This window comes from Sceloporus occidentalis, unplaced genomic scaffold (assembly GCF_023333645.1).
Source record: "Sceloporus occidentalis isolate IW3139 unplaced genomic scaffold, rSceOcc1.0.p SCAF_7, whole genome shotgun sequence".
NCBI lineage: Eukaryota > Metazoa > Chordata > Lepidosauria > Squamata > Phrynosomatidae > Sceloporus > Sceloporus occidentalis.
In genome coordinates, this window is record NW_028316987.1 from 77,233,191 (window position 1) to 77,248,562 (window position 15,372).

A 15,372-nucleotide genomic window follows, 5' to 3' on the forward strand; every position below is an offset into this window, starting at 1 on the left:
AAAATGAGCATAACTTGCAAACGAATGCTTGGTGAAAAATCTTTTACAAATTAGATATGACCAGGATCCATGGGATTCTTCCACTGTGGAACTGCTCCTGTCAGTGGAATCAGGAGGGGACTAATCCGTATTTCTGCTGCAGCCCCACATGCAATCCTACTATCTACTCTGAAAAGATGGTAGACTTTCCACAGCTGTTTTTGGAGTGGCACAGAGGACTGCATGGGAGTGTCACTGGATTTAGTCCTACAACTATCCATAATTAATGGTCACATTCAGTTTCCATAAAGTCACATTAATATGGCCTCATTCAGTTTTCAGTAAAAAACCAAACACCGAGATTACCAAACATTATCCATAGCACTAAATTCTAGCAATTTCTTTTGCAATAAACCTTTTCATCACATTTGGCTAACACCTAATAATAATAATAATAATAATAATAATAATAATAATAGGCATTTTTTAAAACTTATAGCGACCTTAAGGCAAACCTATCATAGGGTTTTCATGACATATTTCTTGGGGGGGGGGGGTGTCACTGCCATCCTCTGAAGCTGAGAGAGTGTGACTTGCCCAAGGTTACCCAGTGGATTTTTATATGCTCAAGTGGGAAATCAGACCTTAATCTTCAGAGTTGTAGTCCAACAATCAAACTACTACACCACACTGGCCTCCATACTTAGGGTTAGGGATATAGATAAAGGAATGGTGGGATGGAATGAATAAAAGTAACCATGAGGAGGCAAATTCTTTTATGGAAGGGAATCCTATTGGTGCTTTTTGCTAGAGTAGCTCCACAAATGAATGGGATTTGTGTAAGTGCACTGAACAAGTAATTCAGTGAGCCTCCTCTTCTTGAGACCTCAAACAAAATTCAGGCCATGATTTATAATAGAACAATAAACCAGACATTAATTATTCCTGAAATGCACATATATTGGTATGGTACCTTAAATAGCTAGCTAAACTCCTTTTTCTACTGTTATGTTTTAATGGCACATATCTCAGTGACTGCAGAAGTATGTGATATAAACAGAATGAACCACAATCACCTTAAAAACACAGCCACGTCTGTATAAAAATGTGCAAGGTGCAAATTGTTTATACTATGGACAAAATCATGTTGGTGCACTATGTGTCTAGTGTAATGGACCATTACGGTTTCTGAAGGTTTGCCCAGTAACAATAATCGCTACCGCCATTAGTACAAAAAGCTGTCAATTCTCAAGCAGGTCATTTCTGCAGTACCTAGCTTATGAGTATGCCCTCAAAGCCAGCTTGTTCTAGGAAGGCTAGGTTAGAAAATTGCTAGTTTCGTGGCATTGGTGATTTTTCAAGCCATCCTTCCCAGAACATTCTGGCTTTGACAACCCACCCAGATGCCAGGATTTTCAGATTTACGTTGCACATGAGATCTCTCTTCTAACATTGGCAACTTTCTCTGCCTTCCTCCACCACAGTTGTGTCCATGGCCTTTTTACTCCCATAACTGCTACATCATTGCATCACCTATATTAGCATAATGCACCAACAGGATGTTAGCTTAAGGCAGATCATTTGGGAATAAGTATCAGAGACAAAAATGCATACCTGCTTAGCCATATTGTCTACAAACACTGGTGATCTTTCTCTTAAAAATGAAACAAGGTCTTTATATATATCACTCTTTCTCTCATAATTTATTTCATCCCTCTCTTTTTCCCGTCCCTGTAAGAAAAGCAAACATGAGGTTATTTCCCAGTCTTGCCTAGTCACACATATCAAAAGTTTCATTCATGTTCAGGAACACAGATGTGCACGGTAATGTTTTGTATACTCAGAAGTAAACCCCACAGAGTCATTGGGATTTTACTTCCAGTGGTCCACAGATTGCAAACATCGTTCTGAATTTATAGAGCGTGATTCAATCCATCCTATTCTGTAATTTCTCTTGACGTTTATCAAAGTAGGTGCAAGTGCTCAGCCAGTATGAAACTCGTTGTAACATTATTTTTTTCACCTATTTCAGAGACAATTTATAATCCCAGTTTATTGTCTCATAGCAGTTTTGCTTTCTAAAACAGCAGTATTTATTAAGGACTATATCTTCCCCTTAAACATCATGAAGGCCTGAAACAGACAGGTAGAAGGGAGCAGCTTCCAGCTTTTTCGGGGGTATGGCATTTAAATGATACACGCTCCTAGAGCACCTGGAAGCTGCCTCTGGGTTGTGCCAAGGTCGCTTAAGGTGGCCCCCAAAGAAACATCTGTTTTCCAAATGTGGTCCATTGGGATTGTGATAGCGGATGCCCTCAGGGTGTGTTCGCCGTGGCTCCAGAGCAGCTTTTGGCAACTTCTTCCTGCCAGTCTGTTTCACCATGAAGTCTTATATTATTTCACCAATAATACTGATACATTCCACATCATCATTAGTATCATAGTGGAGAACTATTTGTTTCCTGATTCATAAACTGGATTATAAACAGGATAGGTTAATGCACAACATAAAAGACAGCATGTGCAAAGAACATGTAAAAAGTGTAAAGAATTGCAGTGATGTACTCAAGACTTTTAGTCCAAGTCTGAAGTCAAGTCTCAACTAGTCTCTACCTTCAGATCTCAAGCTGAGTCTCAAGTCCTTGTAAGATACTTTCAAGTCAAGTCTCAAGTCGAGCTCATGTCTGCAAGCCAACTTTTAACAGAAAAAAAGGAGGTGGAGTGCATTTCTCGGAGGGAACAGCAAATGCGATAATCAATGGGCTTGATGTGGAGGTTAAGCTTTGCTTGGCAACCTGTCCCTTCTGCACATCAGAGAAGCCTTTTTAAGTTTTTCAAAAACTTTAGAAGGGCCCTTCTGCCTCAAGCCCATTGCCTAACACATTTGCTGTTTCCATCCAAGAAATACGTCCCACACTTTGGAGGTAGGTTTTGCCTGCTTCTCAAAGAGAATGACACCAGCATGTCAGTCACTAAAAATATACAAGTCTCTAGTCAAGTCAGTATGACATTTTTGTCACGTCAAAGTCCATGCCAAGTCATTGATGCTATTTGAGTACAACTTACAGTATGTCCAAGTCAATTGATCTGAGTCTACATTACTGATGAGGCAGTGTAGATTACCACTACACTGGTTTGGTAGTAGAGAATTGTACCCTTCTGTTATTGCTTGAGAATGAAATATTGCTTCAAGAGAAAGTCAAGGAGCACTTTTTCCAGTGAAGCCACTTCACAGTATGGTTAAAGAGTTGAAAAAAGCAGTAATGTCTTGATCAGGAACAAATAATCTCTGGCTGTTAGACGTTTCTCATTTGACCTGCAAAGCCTCATACCAAGACACTACCCCTCTCCAAGTAACCTGTGCACCTCACAACCAAGGCTAACAGGGAGGGGGATCCCTGTAGTTGTCTCTGATCAGTAATATGAAATAAAAACAGGGATGCCTCCTGCACTGCTTGTCTTCCCATTTAAGATTGTGAGTTATGCACAAAGGAGAATTGCTACTGTTATCGTCAGTAACTGGGAGGGCCAGCAGTGTACTCAGTGATTCACACATCCAGATTCCCTTCACCTATTGCAAGTATGGGACAGGCAAAACTGCTTCAAATAAGGTTCATGCTGGGAAAGCATTACTTCTATCAGGCATCTTGGTTGGACAGTCTGATTCTCTGAGCACATGTTTAACCAGGATGAGGAAAGCTTGTGTCCAGTGAAACCAGCCATCAGCCAAACTTCTCTTCTGTCATGTCAGGAATACAGTCCCATTCAATCAGACCATCCATTCCAGCAAGGGCTAAGGTGAAGGGAATTTGGCCCTCACTCCAACAAGGCTCTTCATCTATAATCGAGGACTGCATCCGCACTGCAGAAATAATCCAGTTTGACACCACTTTAGCTGCTATGGCTCATTGCTATGGAATCCTGGGATTTGTAGTTGTGTGAGTCACTAGAATTCTCTGACAGAGAAGGCTCAATGCCTCACAAAACTACAGTTCTCAGAATTCCACAGCACTGAGCCATGACAGTTAAAGTGGTATCAAACTGGATTATTTATGCAGTGTGGATCCAGCCTAAGTTAACATAAGCCATTTTCTTGTATTTAGGCATCACTGTAGTGTAATTTTTTACTCTCTGCCCTTGAATAAAGTACTACTCACTCCATTTAAAAATACTCCAGCTGTGCTGCAAGTGACATACATAAGATCTGCGTCACGTGGTTTAATAGTCAAATAGCAAATTTCCCCATGAACCTGTCTCCAAGGTGGGGCACGGCATCCATTGGCAAATTCATAGTCTGTAAATAATTAAGAGCAATAATTTGGTCCATGTTTGTTATTAATGAAGTAAGCAAAGCAACATGAAATATATTTCCATTTTAATAGTAATATAAACCCGAAGTCCTTATTCATTACCTTCCAAATCACCATGGAGAGGCATGAGGGCATAGCTGATGTGAGGTTTCTAACGTGAATCAGAAAGCCATTTGAGAATGTTGACTCTACACATACTTCTCCTTGTGCTTCCACAATGCAGTGCAAACAGACAGAAACATCTCCTGTGGCATATGCACCCTTCCCTGCCCTTGGTCTGTCATGTTAATTTCCCCACTTTGACAAAATTAAATAGTTGGGCAGCTGGAATCTGGGCCAAAACTACATTGTACAGAACACCTAATTGCCCTAGAGAAAAAATATAATGCATTTCCTGGTTCCTGGCAATCTGGAGGAGGGATACAGAACACTATGGGGATGTTTGGGAAGGCTACAGGACAACTAGAGGACAGGAGGTGGGGTTGAGAGTTTGGGCAGGGAATACAGTGGGAGGTACAGGGGCTTAGGGAGCAGCTAGGGCCAGAGTGAAAAGTTACAAGAGTGCACAGAGTACAGTGGGGACAGAAAAGCAACAGTGAGCAAATGGAGCTGAGATGAGAAGGAATGGGGAGGAGCATAGTAAGAAAGAGCAGGAGGAAGGTGGTGTGTTGTTTATGTGCATTTGGCTGTATATGGTGGGGAAAGAAAGATTGTTTAGAGAGAATTATCTGGGAGGGAGAAAAAGAGAAAAAGATTCATGAAGGATGTGTGTGTCTGAGTTACCTGGCAGAGAGAAAATAAGTCCATGAAGTGTTAAGTAATGAGCCACTGACTTGGGTGATGATTTTAGGAAAAACAGATTTATGGGAGACCTGTTTACTGGATAATACATTCATTTTAGAGGATTTTGTTTCATTTAGACTTGATCTGGGGAAATCAACTGGTTCACTTTCTTGTGAAATGAGTATTATCTTGTCCTGTATGTAGCTTAGCATTAAACCATAGCCCTGCCTGACTTCATCAGCCTGCCTTCTCAGTAGTCCTTTCATGAAATGTGTATTTTGTTGTGGTTTGTTAGGTCAAATATGTGGTTTGGTATATCGTGCTTAGACTGAGCCTCCCATGCCATTTCTTGGGCAGGTTATTTGTCTTTCTGTCCAGCAGGCTCACAAGACAGGCATTTTATAATTAGCAACACACTTCCATGACATTTTTTTTCCAATTTCCAAATGTGCCAATGGACCAAAAAAGGTTAAGAACTCTTGTTCTAGCTTTATTATTTACTACAAATATTTGATTTAAAAAAAATATATGGTAAAAATAAAAAGAGAGTTTGGACCTGATGTATATTCCAGTGATTCAAGGACAGCATCTTCTATTGCCCCAGAGAAATGTTTAAGCAATTCTATTTCATTTTTCACAGCAGCTGGGGTTAACCTCACTTCTCTGTAAATAGAATAAATTAGTTACATTCTAGTAACTGAGAAGGTATTTGCACAGTTAACTTGAAACAAACAAAAACCTTTTTTTTCTTAAACCATGCCCCAGAAAAAGAAAACTATGGAAATTGTCCAGGCTTATTGGGCATGTGTCTCTTTCTGACAAGAGCTCATTGGACCCAATTCAGAGATTCTTATCCATAGCAGTGGAATGCCTGGATTCAGTTCCCCTTTTTCCTCAGAAAGACAGGATTTACAGTTGCACAGTACAATTCTTTGCATATATACTCAGAAATTAGTCCCACTGAGGTCTATGGGATTTACTTCCAACTAAATGTGCACAGGATTGCAGACTGAAGCTTCAGCTGACTTATGATCAGGGAAAATATTTATATACTGAGGGTGAGACTGAAGGGCAAACCTAAATTTTCAAACCATTCTTGTTGTACTCTAGGGAGTTTATCAGACAAGGGAAATTGGAAGTATAATCCAATGGCAATCTGAACACAATCATGGGGTTTAACGTTATTGCATGGTAGACTACCACACGCAAAATTTGGGCAATGGCACGCTATTTTCAGGCAATGGGAAGCCAGTTCGAACGCAATCCGCATTCATATAAATTCTCTGAATTAGCGAATTCACGTGAATGTGTTCTGGCCCCACTTTCTTTTCATTCGAAATTAAGAGAAATTCCTCAGGTGTGATAAAGTCCTAAGAAAAAGCCTTTCTCTCTAATAATGGTGTGACTTCTGTATGAATGAATGAATGAATGAATGAATGACAGTTTATTTATATACCGCTATTCCTATATAGAGCATAGTGGTTTACAACATAAATGATACAATTATAACAACATATATCCCCAACAGTGTATGTCAAAGTTGGGCCGGTTACAGACCGGCACTTGGGACGTCCGCAGGACGTCCCATTTTAAAAAAGGGGCGTCTCTTCTAGACGCCCCTGGCTCTAATACGGACTCTGTCCATACAATATGGCGCTGGCCATTCCACACGGCCGGCGCCATCTTTACGTATCGGACGCTGTGCGGCGCCTTGCGACGTCATTAGGGCGCCACAGAAAGAAGCTCCATTTTGGAGCTTCTTTTTTGCTCCGCAAGGGAACCGCGCGGTGTGGCTGCGACGGCTCCCTTACGGAGCAAACGGCGGCAGACCGCCTCAAAGCGGCGGTCTATAACCCGCCTTTATTATGCTTCCTCATTAAATGCTGTTGCTGTGTACCTTCAAGTCGATTTCACCTTATGGTAAACCTATCACAGGATTTTCTTGACAAGATTTGTTCAGGATGGGTTGCTTTTGCCCTCCTTTGAGGATGAGAGGGTGTGATTTGCCCAAGTTCAACCAACAGGTTTCCACAGTTGAGCAGGGATTTGTACCCTGGTCTCCAGAGTCGTAGTCCAAAGCACAAAGCAACTACACTATGCTGGCTCTCTCCCCATTGAATAGTCATAGAATCATAGAATCACAGAATTGGAAGAGACCACAAGGGCCATCCAGTCCAACCTTCTGCCATGCAGGAAAGCACAATCAAAGCATCCCCAACAGATGGCCATCCAGACTCTACTTAAAGACCTCCAAGGAAGAAGACTCCACCACTCTCTAAGGGAGTGTGTTCCACTGTGAATACATTCAATCAAAGAGCTGGATTCCTCCAAAGTATCCTGCATCTGGCAATCACAGCTAACCTGCAAAGGCAAGGCACCCCTAGCTTGATTAGATTCTCAGTTGATGATCTAGAAGTAAAATGTATCTAGTACAAGTACAGCTTTCCCTTTTGGGAAACATTCCAAAACATTCTGGTCTTAAGTGACCAGTGCTCTTGCCATTCCTTGGTATTCTCATGTTCTTGCATGGTTCGTGTATTTGTGTTCATGGACATTCCTATATAATAAATAAATAAATAAATAAAACTTTTATTTATATCCCGCTTTTCTGTGACCAGACAATCAAAGCGGCTTACAACACGTTAAAATCCACATTTACAAATTTATATCCCAAATTCCCCCCCCCCCTTAAAACAAGATTAAACAAGTTACAATTTAAAACATCTATTAAAAACACAATAAAAATACAGCGAGGACAGAGCGGTGGGCTGATACATGATGTGGGGGGCAGTCATTCTGTGGCCGGGCACTTTTATTCAGGAATATTCCTGCATGCTTGATTTTCCTGTGCTCCTAAGATACCTAAGCTCTTCCAGGAGCACAAATATGTCCACTAATTCTAGGATCAAAGTCTAGGTATCTTTACAGCACAGTTATAAAGAACTCAACATTACTTCCACATAAACAGTACAGATATTTCTATGCCCTTTATTTCTGCTGTTTAGGTTTTAAATTAGCAGATGTAAAAGTATATTTCCATTTCCTTAAAATGAAAGTTTAATGTTAGCCTCTTTGAGAGCCTTTGAACCTACAAAAGTGGGATGCAATACTTCAAACAAAGTTCTGAAATATACTCACTGTGAAATCTGTTTTAAAGAGCTGTTGAGTAGCTGCATATCCAACTGCTGAAGGAGCAGGGAAATTTTCATTTTCATTTCATTATCAGATGCATCATCTTTTTTCACTTTGTCTAATAAGCGAAGCATGGACAGATCCTCTCCTTCGACCGTCCCATATCCAGGACCAAGAATGTTCACAATGGGATCTCTATTGGCTACAAGTAATTCGTATTTGTATAAAAAAATTCAGATAAACACCATGTTAGGAAATACATGGGCCTGATTAATCATAAAATAGCTATGCATGCCCTGTGAGATCATAATATTTTAATTATCATTAAGGATTATCTAATTTTAACGTATTGCTTCTAATTCTGAGTCAAGAAAAAACCTGCTTTCCCAGAGAGGTTTCCCTAGTGGTACTGTATGTCCTTGCCACATGAAGGATGTAGAGTGTAGAAGCAAAAAAATTCTGTCTCTACATTGTTAAAGTATATGTTGTTATACTCTGACTGTTAAAGTATATGTGAAACAAAACATGGCATGGAGTTGCATCTGACAATGTGGACCCAATCTATGAAAGCTTATGTGATAAACTTTTTATTTCAGGCCTGAAACAGATGTGCAAAAGAAGTAGCTTCTGGCCACTTTGGGGACATGGTGTTCAGATGACGCACATCCCCAAAGCAGCCAGAAGTCATTCCAAAGCCACACTGAGGCAGCGGGAACTAGACTATTCTGGAGTGGTTTAATTCATTTTTGCCAGCGGCCCATTCAGGATTGTGGCACCAGCCATATTTGAAAGCGGGCTATGCAGTCGCCGCAGTCCCAGCTCAATCGCAGCCAGAGCGGCCTTTGGCTGCTCCTTCTGGGCTGTCTGCTTCAGCGTCTCAAAGATGCTACAAAATCCCGTTGCATGGCATGAAGTATGAGGATGGAAATCTGCCTCCCTGTATAATTCAGAGGCACTGTGGTATATGGCCAAAGACAGAAGGCATACCTTCAAGGCATGCCTGTGCTTCCTTTAGCTTCTTCTCTGCAGCCACACGAAGCAAACGAGACAGCTGCCCAAAAGTGCGAACGCTGATAGTTGATCCTTTGATCAGTAGCAGTGGCTGCCCATCTTTGTCTCTTTCTTGAGACTGAACCATTTTTTCACTGGAGGAAGAAAATAAGACCTTAATAGGCAAGAATTCATAACTGGAAAATTTTTGAATAGACTACAGCTATGAAAATACTGTTGAAAGTCGTTCCTAATAAAGCATACAGAATTCAAACATTTTGCCAGGAGATCTAAAATTGTGATATATTTGAATAATAGAAAACGGAGCAACAAAAAGATTAAAATATTCACACAAACCTGGTAGGGGGGTGGGGGCTTGAAATTAAATAGCATGTTCTCGTCACCTTCTCGTCTATAAGAACACAAGCTTGGAGGCAAAGCTAGCTTTACTTTTAAATGGCTGAGATTCTACAAACAGAATCTTGTTACAAGAATAATACAGCATTTAGAAAAAGAAATACTCAACGTTTAGATGTGGGAGGAGCACAGAAGGAGCTATGTGGAGACTAGGTCACCCAGTATAAGGAGTCAGTTCCCATCTTGGCAGTTTCTCAAGAGTAGTACAGATTTTTTTCTTTTTCTCATGGGAGTGAATGGTAGTTATTTACTCATATGAGAAAAAAACAGAAGGGTTGCACTTGGGAACAGCATTTGTTTAGAAAGCTGAACTAGCACCTTCCCTTTAATAATCCCTGTCTTCTAGAAGTCCCTAGTCTTGTAAATTCCAATTTACCTATGTAAATCCACTGGTATCTATATAATTTGTCTAGTCCTGCTCTGAATTCAATTTCTTGGCATAGAACTCTACCCAAGTATGCTACATTGGAATTTGGAAAGGTACTAAGAAAATAAAATAAATTTGTGCTTGTTTTCATTATTTTATTTTTAAAAGGTAAGACTACAGGGTCAAGTAAAGCAAAGGATAATTTCCTGAGTTAAAAACAGTGGACAGTTAAGCACAAATGAATAAAAATCCAATGTAATGAATGAAATCCAACCAGCATGACCCACTTCTGATTAGCAGCCAGTTTTATATGTAGATACAACCAAATTAATAAAGTAAGTAGTTAAAGAAGGGGGGAGGAGGGGACAACTGCTTTCTATAATAATAAGCTAGACATGCCCATGATTTGTTGGACTCAAATGCTATGTGCCAAATTTTTGTATGAATTTCAAATCAACTGCTTCACACTAGAGTGTCCTTCTGGACTTTACTTTTTTGGGTTGACGCATAACAACTTTTTAGGTCTGGTGGGGTGGCTGGCAGTCACCTCCATGTTTACCAGATCGGGGTCGTGGCAACTGCATGCTGTGGCAGCAATCTGGCCTTTCCGCAGCGCAAAAAGGAGCCGCAAAAAGCAATTCCTTTTTGCAGCCGGGAAAGGACAGCATAGCTGCCAGCACCGCAGCTTTACGGTGCTCCTTTGGCGCTGTGTCATCTAGACACAGCGCCAGAGGAGTGCCATGACGCTGCATGCCATGTTGTGCAGCATACAGCGTCACACTGGCCTGGTGGCAGAGTTAGGCCATGCATTGTGTAGATGCCATGCCCCAACTATGGCCCCAGGCTGGCCAAAGATGCTGGTCTGCACAGCCCCGTAGGCATCATATTTTCTCATGTATATTTTATATGTATGTATACACACATACGTATGTGTGTGTGTGTATACACATATACATTGTGTAAGTTGTCATATTTATAAGTTGCCATATTTCAGTAACAACATACTTCTCTCTCTGTACATGTGTGGATGTGCTTGTTTACACACACACACACACACACACATCCAGAGAGGGAGGGAGGGAGAGAGAGTGTTACAATATTGTATTATATATGTATTTCTGGCCTTGAGGTTGAAAATAACGAAAGCAAACTGCAACAAGATCTAGGAAAACTGGTTATTATGACAGCCCAGCGTGTTTCTGGTATGAAATCCTATGTCAGGGACGTTTAACATTAATTCACAAATAAAGACTTTAAAGCATGTGCTATTAAAATAAAGCATGACAATCTACTATGATGTTTTATGTAATAAAATATTGAAGATTAAATTGCTATCATTTGCTGTTGGACTGGATCCCCTTGTGGTATTTTCCAACTCCATTTTAAACTTTTGTTTCTGAATTATTATTTTTACAAATGTTACTCTTTACTCTAACATATTTACTGTTTAATGCCTATAAGAGCTTAATTCATAACTGAAATGCTCTGGGCGTATAAAAATAAACGCCCTATCATGTTGTTCCTCTTCAATAACCTATTGTTTTCTTCTCCAAACACTGAATCTTCAAGAAGAAACACAACATAGCTTTAGCTAATGGAATAATCTCCTTTTTGCATTGGTCAGACCTGACAAATGTAAATGGGCTAAATTCAATGTAAGCACTAATTAGACTTGACTTACAGAAATGAATGGGGTTTATTAGTCACAACTAATTGAAGTTGCTCCAAATTCAATGGTCTAAATCAAATTGTTAGCTCCTACTGATAAAGGCCCATTCAATCAATGAAATTTAGACTGATGTTCCCTTACCAAGTTCCCATTGATTAAATAGGTCTCCCTAAGTAGAACATTGGACTCAGCCCCGAAGAAGCATGAAATCTTTAAATGTAATTTAGGAGTAATAAAGAGCAACCATCAGAATGAGGAGGCTTAATGTTTAATAAACACATGCATTATAAATGCTTATTTAAAACAGCATTAGAGACCAGTCTCTTCCAGCAGGCTTATCCAGCTGATGTTTAAACTGTAAATTTTAAATGTGGATTGTTTCAATATGTGTACAGCTTATTTGTCCATTTAAACTGATGTGTGTTTTAACTGACATCATGTATTTGTTAATTGTCGTTCCCCGCCTTGATCCATGGGGAGAAGTGGGTAGGAAAATAATAATAATAATAATAATAATAATAATAATTATTATTATTATTATTATTATTATTATTATTTGACCTTAGTCTTACCTGACGTCATAGCCCAACTCAAATGCTGAAGTCTCTAGCTTTGTCTGCCATTGAAGCGGCTCCTTAAAGACAAATGTAGCTTCTTGGGGATGTTTGTTGCTAAAGCTTTCTGTAAACTTGATGATTTCGTTCAAGAGAGATTCATTCAGCGGTGTGATTTCAAGTCGACCAGTTCCAGAACCAGCAGCAGTCCACTGAGCTGCTCTTGTCAGTGCCACTCCCATGGCAAAGGCTCATCCCAGGGTCACAGGCCTTAACAAATGGAGGGAGAAAAGCAAGAACAAAAATCACAGTCCCAGCATGTTACATGACTAGAGCTTACAAATTCATAGGTATATGTTGTATAAGCATTATGTAATTTATTCCACATGAATGAATATAAAACATGATGTATACTTCACAGTGACATGGAGATGTGCTTTTCCTTCTTGTGGAATGGTTTTCTTTTCACGAAGTGTCAGCCCCAACACTGCCATGTTTCTGGTGTTTATTAAACATTTGTGTTTTCACTCCGGCTTTCCCAGAGTGAATTGTTTTAGAAACTGTGACTTCTTTGGAATTCTCCTACATTTATGTTGGGTTGTTTTATTGTTTTCTATAGTGTTGATAACCACTGAAAAGCTTATCATGATTGTGTTGTAAAATCTTATTGCAACTGCGCAGTAAGAACGGTATAATAACGACGTCTTGTGATACTCTCCAATGTATATGTAAATATGTAAAGTCAAAGGCTTTCATGGCTGGCATCCATAGTTTTTTGTGGGTTTTTGGGCTATGTGGCCATGTTCTAGCAGAGTTTCTTTCTGACATTTCGCCAGCATCTGTGGCTGGCATCTTCAGAGAATGCTTGTCTGGAAAAAGTGGGTATATATATACTGTGTGAGCCTGGGAATGCAGGAGTGATTTGCATGTGTCTTGTTCTGTGCTGATGGCCAGCCTCAGCCTGGGAGGCTAATGCAAACGAGGATTAATGTCTGCTAATTGGTGATCATTATCTGCTGGGAAAGCCCCTGACTCTGAATGGTTTCCCATTTGCATTTGCTGAGTCCTTATTTTGCTATTCCTCAGGACTGGTAGCCAAATTTTGTTCATTTTAAGGGTTTCTTCTTTCCAGTTGAAATTGTCCAGGTGTTTGTGGATTTCAATGGCTTCCCTGTGCATCCAGCCATCAGCACAGAACAAGACACATGCAAATCACTCCTGCATTCCCAGGCTCACACAGTATATATATATATATATATATATATACACCCAGTTTTTCCAGGCAAAGCATTCTCTGAAGATGCCAGCCACAGATGCTGGCGAAACGTCAGAAAAAAACTCTGCTAGAACATGGCCACATAGCCCAATAAACACACAAAAAACTATATGTAAATACATTTAGGTTGTGTGGACGATGTTGTTGTTTGAAGGTACGAGCGAGCTGTTTACATCACAACAACTCTTAGCATGACATTCAGCTGTATGTGGGAAGGATGACTGACGACTAGCATGACTGCAAAAGAAAAATATTATTATTACTACTACTATTATTACATTTATTTCTATCCCGCTCTTTTCCCAGAACTGGAACTCAGAGTAGCGTCACAATATGAAAACAACAACACAATGAAAAGCATAGAAAAGGGGTGCATTGAAGAACAGGAATTAAATTAAATTTATTAAATTAAGTTTATTTCATTTATTTTAATCTGTTTGCATTTTTTTAATGAAATTGTGTCTTAATTTTGTGTTGTGTTCCATTTCCTAGAACGCACACCATTGGCAGGTCCGCTTTATTTGTTTTTTTTAACGTACTGCGCTGTGTGTAAACCTACAGAGCTTTATAAATAACGTTTAATAATAACAACAACATTAATAATAATAAAGTCCAGTCTTAAAATATACAGCTATTAAAAGAATAAAAGGCATTTTACTTCAAAACAGCCCAAGCATGGCTAAGGATCTTTGCTATGGAATTCTGGGAGTTGGAGTTTGTTGTGGGGCCCTCTGGGCCCCACAACAAACTCCAACTCCCAGAATTCCATAGCAAAGAGCCAGACAAGAAGTTAAAGCGGTGCCAAACCAGATTTTGGAAGGGACCCCCGCAACACAAACCCTTCTTCTGGACTCCCTCGCCGTCTCCCTTCAGAGTCCAGGCAGAGGCCCGGTTGCCATGGAGACGCAGCGAGGCCTACTCCGACACTAAGAGCCTCCTCCTCCCTCGTCGTCAACGACGCTCCCTCCTCTCAGCCCCAGCCTGCTTTGGGTTGGAGGCCTTCTCCCCCGCCGCCACAGGCAAGGCCCCTCGCCGCCTTGAGGGGGGAAAAGGCAGCCCCTTGCCTCATATACACAAGCATGCATATATATATATATATATATATACACACATACACACACACACACATACATATATATATATATATATATATATAGTGTGTGTGTGTGTGTATATATATATATATATGCTTGTGTGTGAAACACACACATATATAAATACACACACACACACTGCTGGCGCTTTCACTTTGTTGTTTCTTCGACCCCCTTCCCATCCCCCATTACTACGCCAGGAAAAAATAATCAATAAATATGTAAATAAATAAAACAACAAACACCCACCGCCTCTTGCAGGTTTTAATAATTGACATAGCTACTTTACAAACCCATTCCAGTGTAAACATATATAGGTAGATAGATAGATAGATCTTTATATATATTTATACAAATATATATAAAAGTGTGTGTGTACATAAACACCTATTGTCTCTTGCAGGTTTTCATAATTGCCATCACTATTTAGCAACCCATTCCACTGTGTGTCTGTGGATACACACACACACGACCTGTTGTAGAGGTTTGAGTGTTGGGATATATATATATACACACACACACACATATATATATATACACTGCCTCTTCCAGGTTTTCATGTCATCACTATTTAGCAACCCATTCCAGTGTGTGTGTGTGTGTGTGTGTGTGTGTGTGTGTATACACAAATATTAAGGGGTATGTGTGTATTTATATGTGTGTGTGTGTGTTTCACACACAAGCATATATATATATGTATACACACACACACACACACACACACCCCTTTATATATATTTATACAAATATATATATATATATACACACACACGACCTAGTGTAGAGGTTTGAGTGTTGGGT

At 39.9% G+C, this 15,372-nt stretch overlaps 1 protein-coding gene across 4 annotated transcripts in view; it reads right to left on the bottom strand.

The window, feature by feature from the left end:
- The window catches only part of LOC149309995 (outer dynein arm-docking complex subunit 2-like), a 114,566-nt gene extending 100,128 nt beyond the window's left edge, over positions 1-14,438 (bottom strand). The window contains exons 1-7 of one of the 4 annotated variants that reach the window (XM_089533434.1): positions 14,317-14,435; positions 12,220-12,471; positions 9,192-9,349; positions 8,211-8,406; positions 5,629-5,735; positions 4,137-4,273; positions 1,594-1,710 (exon numbers count right to left, since the gene is read on the bottom strand). In XM_089533434.1, the coding sequence (XP_089389560.1) occupies positions 1,594-1,710; positions 4,137-4,273; positions 5,629-5,735; positions 8,211-8,406; positions 9,192-9,349; positions 12,220-12,443 (939 nt within the window). In that variant the 5' untranslated portion in view covers positions 12,444-12,471; positions 14,317-14,435. Of the gene's footprint in view, positions 1-1,593; positions 1,711-4,136; positions 4,274-5,628; positions 5,736-8,210; positions 8,407-9,191; positions 9,350-12,219; positions 12,472-14,135; positions 14,147-14,316 lie in introns of those variants that run through there. The other 3 variants (XM_089533435.1, XM_089533436.1, XM_089533437.1) reach the window with 3 other exon arrangements.
- Between the last annotated feature and the right edge of the window lie 934 nt (positions 14,439-15,372).